Consider the following 12,623-nt stretch of genomic DNA (forward strand, 5'->3'; position numbering starts at 1 on the left):
GGTGGTTGAGGAACAGCAGTTCCTGTCTGCCCAGCAGAATTACAGCATGGGATAGCAATGCCAGGCAGGATAGCTGCAGGGATGCCAAATGCAACAGTTCCTCTCAGCAGTGAATTAGCTGCAGTTCCCATCTTTATTCTCCATAAGCACAGTTTACCTAGTGTCAAATCATTTACTATTACTCCTGAATTGACTCTGTGGTCTGTCTGTGTTTGCAGATTTGTATATGAAGGCATACATACATTTGTCTCAGTAAGGGCTCTTTTATGGCTCGTAACTGAATATTCCTCCGTGGATACCAGTTCAGGAAAAAGGAGCTGGGAGAGACGGGCTAACACTCAACCACTCATCAGAAACTTTGAGGTTGGCATAGACTCTAGTGACTTTCTTGGCCACCTTGTTTTTGAAGGAGGAACTAGCTGAGTCTTTGGGTTACAACTTAGTAGCCTGTCTGGGGTGTCTCACTTGTCTGCTGTGGTGGCTTGATTAGGAAGGGCCCCCAGAGACTCAGGTGTTTGAATGCAGGGCTCACAGGGAGTGGCACTATTAGGAGGTGTGGCTTTGTTGGAGTAGGTGTGTCCTTGTTGGAGGAAGTGTATCTTTGAGGGGAAGGAGGAAGGAGGAATGTGCTTTGAGGTCTCAGATTCTCAGCCCAGGCCCAGTGTGTCTCAGTCCCTTCCTGCTGCCTGTTGATCTAGATGTAGAACTAACTCTCAGCTTCTCCAGCACCATGTCTGCCTGCACGCTGCCATGCTTCCCTCCATGATGACAATGGACTAAACCTCTGAACTGTAAGCCAGCCCCAGTGAAATGTTTTCCTTCTGTGGGCATGGCATCTAGTCAAAGCAATAAATAAATAAAGTCATCTTCCGTGCTAATTTGTCTGTTTCTTTGAAGCACGAAGGCAAAAAGGATTGCCAGTGACTTGCTTTGTTGTTAAAATGTGTGTCTCAGGTCTCCCCAGCCTTCCCACTGCATTGGCTTCTTGACCTCCTATTTGTTCCCGATATTTAGGGCACTTCAGTTGCCCCTAGTATTGTCCCCAGAAGACAAGGTCAGAGCCATCAGTTTGCAGTCCTTATTGGTGTCTTGATGAAAGGCTTTGGGGGAAGAAGTTGAAACTCATGGCTGTAGTGAAATTTGAGGTTCAGTACAGAGTTCATTTCTGTGTGTGACAGCCTTCCCACTCAATACATGTGTGTTTTGTGTACCCTGGTACCATTTGCATATTATAATGGCAGCTGTTACTGAAGCCTTAGTAGTGCCTTCAGCAGAGAAGGCTGTGAGACTTGCTCTCAGGGAACATACAGAGAAGAAAGGTCCCAGCTCTACTCTTTGAGTTAAGTTTTCAGTGCCAGGTATGGTGACATGAACCTTTAATCCTTGCACTCATGGAGACAGAGACATGTGGATTGCTGTGAGTTTGATGCCAGCCTGGTCTACAAAGTGAGTCCAGGACAGAGCCACACAGAAACTCTGTCTTGAAAAAAAAAAAAATTTTTCAGAAAAAGTGGTCCAAGCACATGAAATACTCCAGTAGAAGAGACATGCTGTTGTTTCTAATTGCATTTAGTAACGGTGTACAGTGTTTTTAAAGGAGGGTTTTTTTTTCCTTAATCATTTGTTTAATTTTATTTAATTGTTTATATCTATTGACAAATTCACAGGTCACTTCAGGGTGTTACTTCTCATTTTCAGATGTTGCAAACTGGAATTTTATACAATTTCTTGGGAAATGATTTTATATCTTAAATTTAAAGATTTTAATAAGACAGTACAGGTTAAAGAAAAAACCCTTTCCGGGTAGTCTCGAATATGATTCTTAAGCGTTTGTTCACTGGCTTCAGATCTGTATTGTTCTCTCACTAAAACTCCACCCGTTATTTTAAGCAAAGCAATTGTGTAATTAGTAGCTAATTGCTTTGGATATTTTGGGTATTTTAGGGAGATAATTCAAAGGCCAGAGAAATTAAATGTTCACAATGTTCTTTACGCATGTGTAATCCCCCCTTTAAAATATCATCTAAGAACAGGCCCGATGATGTAAAAATAAACAGAGTCCTGTGTTGTTTCTGTACCTTTGAAATAATAGTATTTAGAGGTAGTTTTTTAAACTGAACATCCATTTCTTCGGTGGACAGTTTCGTTGGGTTTTGAGATGCAGCGACGGGGATTGCTGAAGCTCTGGCTCCTCTGAATGGTGTCTGACATGTGGCCACCTACCAGTCACACAGGTGGAAGAGGAGAATCACACATTCTTCATACATGTCACAGGCAATCCAGCTTAATTATTGATTAAGTTAAGACTGTTTTAGAGTCTGTGAGGACAAAATGGGACTTGGTTGACATGGGCTGTCATCTACTGTCTTTGCTATTTGAGAAGTCCTGGACTTTATGGACAACTGAGCTTCTTTTAGGATATGTAAACCAGAATGTGGGACTAGTTGTCCCTAAGACTTTATTAGCACAAAAATGCTGTTCTGTGAAATACTTCTTCATTTTGTGGATACGAAGGCTAACAAGTGGGCTTTTATTTTAAGTGATAATATTCTTATATTTGTTTTGATGATAGAACCTTAAACCATACGGTTAGTAAGCTTAGGAGCTGTGAAATATATGGGTTTATGCATGCATCTTGAGCCAGAAGACTTTTTTTCTACATATCTGCTGTGCTCACTGACGAAGGTTTGTAGGAACGATGGGGCAAGTGTACTAAAAGTGCTACTTCAGACCATTGTCCTGACTTTTTCTCCTCTCTTACCTAATATAATTTCTTATCTTTTCCTCATCTTTTTTCTTTGAGGAGACAGCATATATTTCAGAAATCTGGTTTCAGCTAAGGAGAGTCAAGAAGCCTGAGTGACTAGTGAGCTTAAGTATAAGAACCTACATGAAATGCATGGTTCTTGGAGAATGTGGGTTGTACAGTTGTCTGTAGGAAAGGGAAGTCTGCACAGATCAGTAGCCAGATACGAGGCAGAAATGTAACCATGGCTGCCCAATAATAGCGTCATCCCCCAGGACAGAATTGGTTTGTGGAGGAATTCTATCCAAGTCTAAGGACCAGATAAGGTACGCATTACTTAAAACACTAGTAATGAAAAAAAAAATTTTTGCAGGAAAGGGGTCACTTCTCTCTTCTACAGCTGCAATGAGCTGAGATCCAGACATTTGGAATAACAGCAGGAATTTCAAAAGAAACCTCAAACTTCTGGCCAAATTTGCTACCTCTGCTTTGTCTGTGCTTAGGGAGTTAAATAAATTTGAAGGTGGGGGCGGGGGCAAGAAAGGATCACTCATCTAGATAGGCTTTATAGAAAACATAAATATTATTTAAATGTACTTTTCATTAATTCACTTGTCCTTTCTGGGCATCAAATACATGCAGAGAGCACACTGGTGGTGAGAGGAGGAACAGCAGCGTCAGATCCTAAGAGCAGCAACATTGTTGTGTGTGCAAGCCCGTCGGCACCGTCTCTGCCAAGGAGCCAACAGAGAATGGGTCAAAACAACTAAGGGCAGATCAAGGCGCACAGCTTCAGACTCCTGAGTTGCCAATGGAGCATGCCAGTCACATTTAAGTTTGTACCCAGAAGCTCGGGTATCATTCTAATGTTCGGTACACATTTGAAATCCAAGGGCCAAAGCAAGAAGCATAACATAAAAAGCAGGAAGCTGGCCCAGGCGGGCAGGCCGGGCCCTGTTCACTAGGGCCTCTGCTCCACTTGGCATTGTTCTTTCCCCTGAGCCTCGTCAAGCTCTTCCCTCCCTCCCTCCCTAAGGAAAAATGAATATGATGACGTGGGACGTGGAGGCTGTGAAATAGAGCTGCTGTGACAGAGAAGGTGTAGTGAGTAAAAGAAAAGGCATTTCAGATGCTTGGAATAACCTCTTATCCTAAGAACCACTCCATAGGACTCAAACATGAAGATGCTTTGCTAGGCACGGTGACTATAGGATCAACGTTGTAGATACTGAGAACACGGAAGGAGAAGCGAGGAGAGGGAGGAAAGGCAGGTGGACTTCCTGATTGAGACTTTATCCCCTGGTACTTTAGAGTCCTCCACACAACGATGGGACCATCCCTTTGCCTCATCTAGTAGGTTTGGGTTAGGGGTTTGGGATTTGAACTTTTCCCATTAGAGAAGTCAATGCAGTTGCAGTTGTGTGGGTGATTGTGCAGGGTGCAGGATACAGTGTGCAGTGTGCAGGGTGCATCGGCTGTGACTGTGCTTGTGGATTGCTTGGTGACCTTTGAAGCTTTGCTTTGAGCCGCTGTCGGAAGCATAAACAGTTTTCTTTCTGAAACAAATTCTAACATCTACAGAGGCTGATGAGGCTAGGATAGTTTTAATGAAATATTACCTATTCTTAAAGTCAACCAGCTTTTAAAACTATTCATCACATATATATAAAATGTCACTCAAAACACTAGGGTTGATTTGAATAAATACCTTTCCCATTAAACTTTTCATAGTCAGAGTACAGTTAAAGGGTAGATTTTTTTCCAGTCTATTTCTATAGCCCAATTTCTTTTTTTTGTTTTGTTTTGTTTTAAAATTAACATTACTTTGATTTGTATTTCATTACATCAACAGCTTCGTATTTTTATTTCAAAGAAGGAGAACTGTTCTGAATTTTGCCTTCAAATCCGAGTAAAAATACCAATTTCTAACAGCGTTCCACTTAGATATCTACTTTAATGTGTGTCTTCTCATTAAAAGCTTATTTATGTTTAAAATGCTGACCTTTCAGGATGTACACAAGAATGCTCTAAAGCTTCTCAAAGCTGGCCATGAAAGCACTGTCTTAGGCTGACAGATGGATTGGAAATAAGCTACCCAACACTGGGGATGGGCCATTAATTTTAATCAAAGTTGATGCAGGAAGGCCAATGGGATGCATGACAATGTCAACAGCCCAGTAGGTGTTAAGAGACCACTCGGCCTTCCTTGTTACTTGGTTGGGCCATTAGTTGAGGTTGGGTGAAGACAGAAAGCCATGCCTGGAATTGAATGACCAGGTCACTCCAGAATCTAATGGCGAACCCTCCCTTTCAGAAATCACACCGCAATGCCGTTAGAAGTCAAGGACAGCATTTAGAAAACACAGGGAGGTTTGGGGTTGTGTTTTTGTTTTTGTTTTTGTTTTTGTTTTTTAAATCAAACATCTTGCTAGTTTTTCCAACTTTACCTGGGTTCCTGTTTTTTTGCTTCCTTCCCTTCCAACAGGGTTGTTGATATTAAACAGGAGATTGAAAAGACAGAAGCAGATCTTCAAGAGTGTAATTTCTTCTCAGATGTACACAGTTCAGGTCATCACACTCTCACTCGCCAGAATTCAGCAAGATGAGCAATTGTGGCGGTCTCACTTTCCTCTCCTTCCCTTGTGCATGGGAATAGTTTCATTAATTTAAACTAGAGTTTCTTGATTGCATTTATTTCCTGGTTGCAAAGGCCACCATGCTTCTGTCTCACTGTAAACTGTCAATAGTGACTGCTGACACTGGTGACTTCCGTTGTTGTGGATCCCTTTACCTCCCATCAGTAAATATATTTATTTTGAGAATTTTCAATTACCAAAAAAAAAAAAAAAAAAAAAAGGTAGCTCCTGACAGTTGGATTAATGATGTTTATAATAAAGACATAAAAATGCAAAAAGGACAAAGAAGCATTCTTGTATCTCTGATTCAGGTTTGAGAAGAAAATTCATTTATTCTGACACGGCATTGCACGCGTAAGAAAGACACGTATGGCTGCATTAGTAATTTTTACACATATTTAAGAAAGAAAAGCAATTATATTGCTGTCGTTTTAATGGAGTGCCGTAATAAATGATAGTGTTTGTTCTTCCTGCAGATGAAGATCAGCTCCGTGCAAAGGGCTATGACAAAACGCCAGACTTCATTTTACAGGTGCCAGTTGGTGAGTCCTTGAGCTTCGGATATGCATCTGGGTATAGAGAGGGATTTCTCTTTTTAATGTGTTACTATCAGCAAATGTTTCCAGAGCACGTTGTCCTTATAACACTGTGTTGAAATAGGGAAGCTCGGAAAAAGATGATCTCAGGTTGTCTCCCAGTCGGCTCAGAAGAAGGCTGTGCCTCACATCTTTCCCACATACTTGAGGGGCAAGCATGCATTCTAAAGGCACTTTTTTCCAACTCGTTTCTCTAAATTTTGAATTTTTGAAACACAGCTTTGCCAGATAGCCAGGCACACTTTGGTCTTCTTGACATGAGCCGCAGAACAGCGCCCTGAGCACCAAGGAAGGGAGGAGTGGGGTGAGGGTGACAGGATGAGATTGTGGCCCCGGTGTGCCCGGCGATGAACTCACACAAACGTGTTGTTTTATAATTACGCCCACCGTGAATGGCAGAGGCTAAACCCCTGCTCATTAACGTGAAGCATGGAGAGGCCAGCACGTAGTTGAGGATTTTCAATCTTCTTGTCCTTCACCGTGTATTAGTAATGCTTTGTCCCTTAGCTGTGGAAGGGCACATAATTCACTGGATTGAAAGCAAAGCCTCATTTGGTGATGAATGCAGTCACCACGCCTACCTGCATGGCCAGTTCTGGAGCTACTGGAATAGGTAAGGTCCCATTATTTTTCTCTTAAGATAAACGATACTCAGCTGAAGTCTCATTAGAAAAAAATATTTTGTTTAGCTGGTAAAAATGCTAGGAGCCTTTTTTCCCCTAGTAAATATAGACTCTGATTAATGTATTCATTTCAGATAATTTAAACTTCTCTGCTTTCATAATGTTGTTTTTTTTTTTTTTTTTTTTTTTTTAACTTTAAATTCTGTGCTTAAGGTCAAAGCTGGTGGAGTATATTTCCTGCTTTACAGTGATTACATTAGTGTCACTTAAAATACGGATAACAAGCTGTGGTGCATAATATGATATAGACACTGGATTTTTATCCCTTTGATGTGGAATTTATGCTTCCTTTCAGACCATAAAAATTAATTTATTCTCTGTTCTCTGAAGACAGTATCCAAACCGTATGAAAAATGAAAATGATTTATATTACAACAGTAACAAACAGTTTACCTACCAATTTCTGTAACCATTTTGACGGGATGGGAATCTCCACACTTAAAGTGGTGTGGATGGGCAGTGTACCAAATACCTGCTGTGCCTGGACATGAAAGTTATTTTAGTTAATCCTTACAAAGAGGTGACATGTGGGGTGGGGGGTGGGGAGCGCATGTGTGTAGGCATGTCTGTAGTGCATGGGTTTATGTGTGTACAAGTATATAAACATATGTGTGGGTGTGGTGTGAAGGCCCAGAGTTGACATAGGATGGTCTTTCACGATAACCCTCCACTCCACCACACTCACAGAAACTAGAGGCCACTGATTCCAGCATGTCCTAAGCATCTCACCTCTGCCTTCCAGTTGCTAAGTGACCGGCCTGGGTGCCAGGGATCTGAATTCCAGTCCTCACACTGTGTAGCAACACTTTCTCCGCTGAGCCATCCCCCCAGCCCAGGAAGTTACTTTTATCCCCATTGTATAGATAACTAAACTGATATTCAAAGAAAGGAAATAGTATGCTATTCTACTAGTCATCACAGCCCTGCGTCTGTCCCTCTCCATCCATTCTATTTCTAACACGGTGTCATTGTCATCTGCAATGCAACTGTTGAATCTTTGATTTATTTATTTATTTTTTTGACGATTGCGTTCCTGTTTTCACACCATGTGTTTTTCTCCATGAAAACAAGAGGTGGGTCGGGTGGCCACCTTTCTAGATTAACTGTGCTCTGCTGTCATTGGTCAACAGTACGAATACGGTAATAAGATGACACATGCCCAGATGATTAAGGGAGGAGATGGTAGCATCTGCGAGCAACAGTGTAGGGTGTGAGTGGGAGGCTATCGAATTTGTCATTATATTGTTCCTCAGCTTTGCAGAAGGCCAGCAGATCTCGCCCGTGGCAGCTGTGCTAAACTACGCCTACTCTTCACCATGGTAACAGTGATCGTGACAAAATGCTGAATGTAATGGCCTTCTTGATTTTCTTGTGTAATTGTGCGTAGCATCCAAGCTTTACTTTACAGGGATGGAGGAGGAAAGTGCAAAATGTTTTAGAAATCAATGCTGCTTCAGCGTTTCCTGTGTTTTATTCAGCCATTATTCAAATTAGCAGTAATGTGGCAAATTGAATTTTAGATTTTTAGCGATTTTCTGATGAGTTTGAAATAGTAAAGAAAGCATCATTTTTGATAGTATAGGGAAAGCAATGACAAGAAAATCAAACTGCCTAAGTTTAGGTTACTAAAGGATTAAAAACAATTGATCACGTGAATCAACTGCATTAAGACTCTGTTCCCCTTTTTGGTACTGGTCACGGTCACATCTTTTTGGAAAACAAAAAGAAGCTCAGTTTCAAATAGGAAAGCTCAATTTAAGAATGCCAGAATCATATGTTCCTTCTGAAACAACTCAACTGCTGAGAGCCTACTGCTCTCCTCACACTCATCAGCGGGAGGGGCGTCCCAGCATCTGCCCACCTCTACAGGAAACCTGTGAATTGCAGGCTGAAGGGAGTCATCACTAATTTAAAAAGTTTCTCTCCATTTGGGTTGGGTTTTGTTTTGCTTTTGTTTTATTTTGTTTTGTTTGACACTCTTTCTCACTGTGTAACCTTGGCTGGCCTAGAACTCATCGAGTAGGCCTCGGAGTCACAGATATCTACCTGCCTCTGCCTCCAGAGTGCTGAGATCAGTTTACGGTACACACTGTCATGCCTAGCTCCTTTTGGGTTTTCATTTTTATTTTGTTGCCTTCAGTTTGTTTGTTTGTTTTCATTCTAGTATTTTATATAGAGTATTATTATTTACATACCGAGCATATTCTTTGAATGTACATTGGCTAAGCAGGCATAGTTTATATGGAGCATGTTGCATGGTGGGAAAAGTTAGCCTTGGTTTTAAATGGTCCACATCATTCAGCAAAGTCATACCCTACAGGTAGCCACCAGTGTCACCAAATGTCTGCAGGTATGGAAAGCAAGTGTTTGCATTCCAAAGAGATGTAAATGGTGACAAAAACGTCAAGTGGAACACTGAGACATTCTAGTGCCAGTGGCAGGTTGTAATAACGCAATGATCAGAACAAAGTCACCAGTGGCCTAGCATTTTGACCCAAGGTGATGTTAGCAGTCTGTGAATATGTGGGATCATAATGTTTTCTTATTTTGTAAACATGACATATAGAATAGGTTATAAAGTTCTCAGCAGTAGTAGAAAGTCTCTCAAAAGTAGCCTTTCAAAGTGGTTGACATTTGGACAAAACTGGGTGGAGGGCCGGGGATGAGGGGTGGGCGGTGTCTTACTGATGAGAAACCCCATGTGACTCTTAATTGTCACACTGTTTTCAGGATAATAATTGGTTTGCATGTAAGGACATTCAGTTCATATTTTAAGACAATATGCTTTTTTTAATAACCTCACTTTTCCCACACCAGTATTTGCTGATCCCCTCGTTTTTAGGCTGACATTTTCATAAGAAGTTTCTTTCTTAGTACAGTGTTTTTATTCGGCTTTCAGTAATTTTGAGAGTTGGTCATTCTCTTCATCTTTATGAAAACATTTGGTTTTCTTGTCTTCCATGATATGTTTTCTTTTTGTGTTTCTTCCCTGCATACCAACACATTCCTTGGTCTTTTTCACTGGTTCTTCTTCCTGGCCACTGGGTAGAGGGGCCCTGGAACTCAGTATCCACCCTCTTTTATCTACATTCATGCACAGGTAGTCCCTCAGATATTTCATTGGGTTGTGTGGTACTATATGCTTGCTGCCTCTATATTGGTTTCTGTTAATGTCAACTCCTAGACCTAACATTGGCTGAGATGAATTTCTGTCTGACCTTTATGGTATCTACTAAATATTTCAGATTTAACATATATTAAACTAATATTTTTTTCTTCAATTTTATTATTCTTCCATCTTTCCTCAGTGCAGCTAGCTAATGGTGCCACAATTTGTGCTCAGTTCAAAAATCTAAGTTTTGCCATAGTTCCATTAGCTCTATTTTCACTGTGTCTCAAACTGTGTATTTATTACAGTCTCACCTGCTGTTGCCTTAGCACCCGTTAGCATCTCTTGGGCAATTACTTCGGCTTTCAGAACTGATTTCCTCAGGTCCATTCTCACAGCCCTGTGGTCAGCTTTTCATATCCCAGTCTGGGAAAACGTAAATTATATTGTGTCATTTCTCCACTCAAAACATTTCAGTGCCTTGCTGTCACATTTAAAATAAAATCTCTATTCCACTCTGGTACTCGGGGCCCTCGTCATGATATGCCTCTCTTCCAGGCTAGTTGTAGGTGCATACACCTCTTTTCTAATAAACCTTCTGACGATTCTTAACAAGACTTTTTTTTGGTTTTCCTTGAATTCTTGTTTGTAGTTCAAAACCCTTACTCTGGCTCATCCTTTTGCCTGGAAGTTTCTTTGCTTGGATTACCACTTAACTTTCTTCATGTGGCATTCAGAAATGACCTCTTTTCTCATCCTTGGAAGGATATCCTTGACCACCCAATCTAGATGGAAAATCCTCAGTGAATTCATTTCTTCACACGGCTGTGGCCCTACATGAATGCATGAGTGAGTGAGTGAGTGAGTGAGTGAATGAATGAATGAATGAATGAATGAATGGGTGAGTGAGTGAGTGAACACAAAGTAGTAAAAACCTGCTCTAGAAAACTCAAGAGCACATTCCCTTTTATACTGTTCTTTTGAAATGTCTTATCTCTCTCATTGCTTTGATATCAAACTTTAGAAGTTTGTCATGCCTCAATTCACCCTCAAAAGATTTAAAATCTGTTATCCACTCACTTTCCAAAATAACATACACTGTCTGAAGATGATTTGCTACTTTTCCAACCCCCATTTTGGTATGAGGTTCAGCTGATTCTCAACACGCTTCCATCTCTGCCTCTATCAAGTCGAGTAGCGAGCCCCTGAGAAGCATAATACAAGCACAAACTGTAGAGTGCTGACAGAAAACAGATCTTTCTGAAACCAATGTGCAGAAACCTTTCCTTCCTCTTTCTGAAGTCATGAAGTAAGTTTTTGGACAACTTGGCTCCCATTATTAAGTCTACTTTAGTGTTCAGATGGCAGATAGAGGAACAAAGCAATTCTGCAGTTGATGCCCACATTGTATGCTTGGTTTTAACATACTGTACATCAAAGGAGTCGGACAAAGGGAGATCCAGATGCTATGATGACCAATGTCCAAACACTGCTGATGAAGAACATGGCGCTCAACACAGGTTCAGGCCTTCTGCTGTTCCTAGTGTCTTCAGGAGCATTGATTTTAAAGTGCACATTATAGGTAAGCTTTTCAAGGACCATCTAAGCCAGCTGGCCAGAAACAATGAGGTTCTATATGCTTGAATTTAATCTTTCAACATGGCTATCCTTGAAGCTATGGAAGGAATATTGGTCTGGAAACTAGGTTGTGCTGGTCTTACACTTGGAAACAGCTTTCCCATCCTTCAGAAGCCCTTGTTTTCTCCTGAGTGTAATGGAATTAATAGTACTTTTCTTACCCCTTTGTTGTGAAAATCAATTATTTAATACCTGCAAAGCACTTTCCCATTTGCTGGTGGCTGGTCAACAGATATTAACCCTCCTCGGTCTTTCTTTCGTATATCACTTTCTGGTGGAATTTAAAGGTGTTCACATTAGACGGTTTGAATGGCCTTCTTTGACAGATAAACTCTTTAGCTGACTTCAGCGTTCAACCTGGCTGACATCTCCTTCGGAAACTTTGGTGCTTTCGAAAAGACACTCCTGTCTGTGTTCAGCTCATGATTTCACAGCAGTTATCAAACATTGTAATTGGTGTTTGCTTGTCACCCTCTTCAAATTAATGCTATCTTGTTTTATCTATCTTTAAATGCTCGGAGACTGGCAGAATGCCTGTCACACAGTAGGTGGTCAGAGGATGGTTAGTCATCACATGACTGTGTAATGGGTGTGCTCATACTTAATGTGCGACTATAATTTAAATAAACTGTGAAGGATTATATAAGACATGGTGACATTACACCATAATTGCTCCATTTTTTTTTTTTTTCTTGAAAATGCCATTCTCAGGACAGTGGGAGATGTCTCAAAGAACACTTTTATTGTCTTTATAGATGTACAAGCTTTTACGGCCTATTTTAGAGAAATATAATGTTTGTGTGCGATTTTTTTTAAAATGGGCAATGAAGAGTAACCGTATAGCAAATGTACTTTGTAAAGTTCTTCAGATAAATATTTATAGTTATTGGTTTTATTTGTATTATTTTGTTTTGTTGAATCAAGATCTTACTCTGTAGCCAAAGCTGGCCTTGGTCTCATGGTAAACCTTTCTGCTTCAGCCTGTTGAGTGCTGGGATTGTATATGTGGTTTTCCCCACTGTTGAGGTTATTTTTATAAAACTGTGTTTGTTTCTCTTAATTTGTCTCTTAACACAGTTATCACACTTTTATATTTGTTTATGAAGCTTTACCACACAATCTTGAGCAGTTTAAGTCAGTTCTTGACCCTCTATGTTATCCTGACGCCATCTTTGCCAAAAGTCCCAAGTTACTTGAGATTTAGATCTTTCTTTG

At 40.6% G+C, this 12,623-nt stretch overlaps 1 protein-coding gene across 3 annotated transcripts in view; it reads left to right on the plus strand.

Annotated features, from left to right (window-relative positions):
* The window catches only part of Cdin1 (CDAN1 interacting nuclease 1), a 201,085-nt gene that overhangs the window by 105,169 nt on the left and 83,293 nt on the right, over positions 1 to 12,623 (plus strand). For 2 of the 3 annotated variants that reach the window (XM_051144350.1, XM_051144352.1), the window contains 2 exons: positions 5,859 to 5,924; positions 6,486 to 6,591. In XM_051144350.1, coding sequence (XP_051000307.1) covers positions 5,859 to 5,924; positions 6,486 to 6,591 — 172 coding nt within the window. The remainder of the gene's footprint in view (positions 1 to 5,858; positions 5,925 to 6,485; positions 6,592 to 12,623) is intronic. The other variant, XM_051144351.1, reaches the window with a different exon arrangement.

Source organism: Acomys russatus, chromosome 4 (assembly GCF_903995435.1).
Source record: "Acomys russatus chromosome 4, mAcoRus1.1, whole genome shotgun sequence".
In the NCBI taxonomy this organism is placed as follows: domain Eukaryota; kingdom Metazoa; phylum Chordata; class Mammalia; order Rodentia; family Muridae; genus Acomys; species Acomys russatus.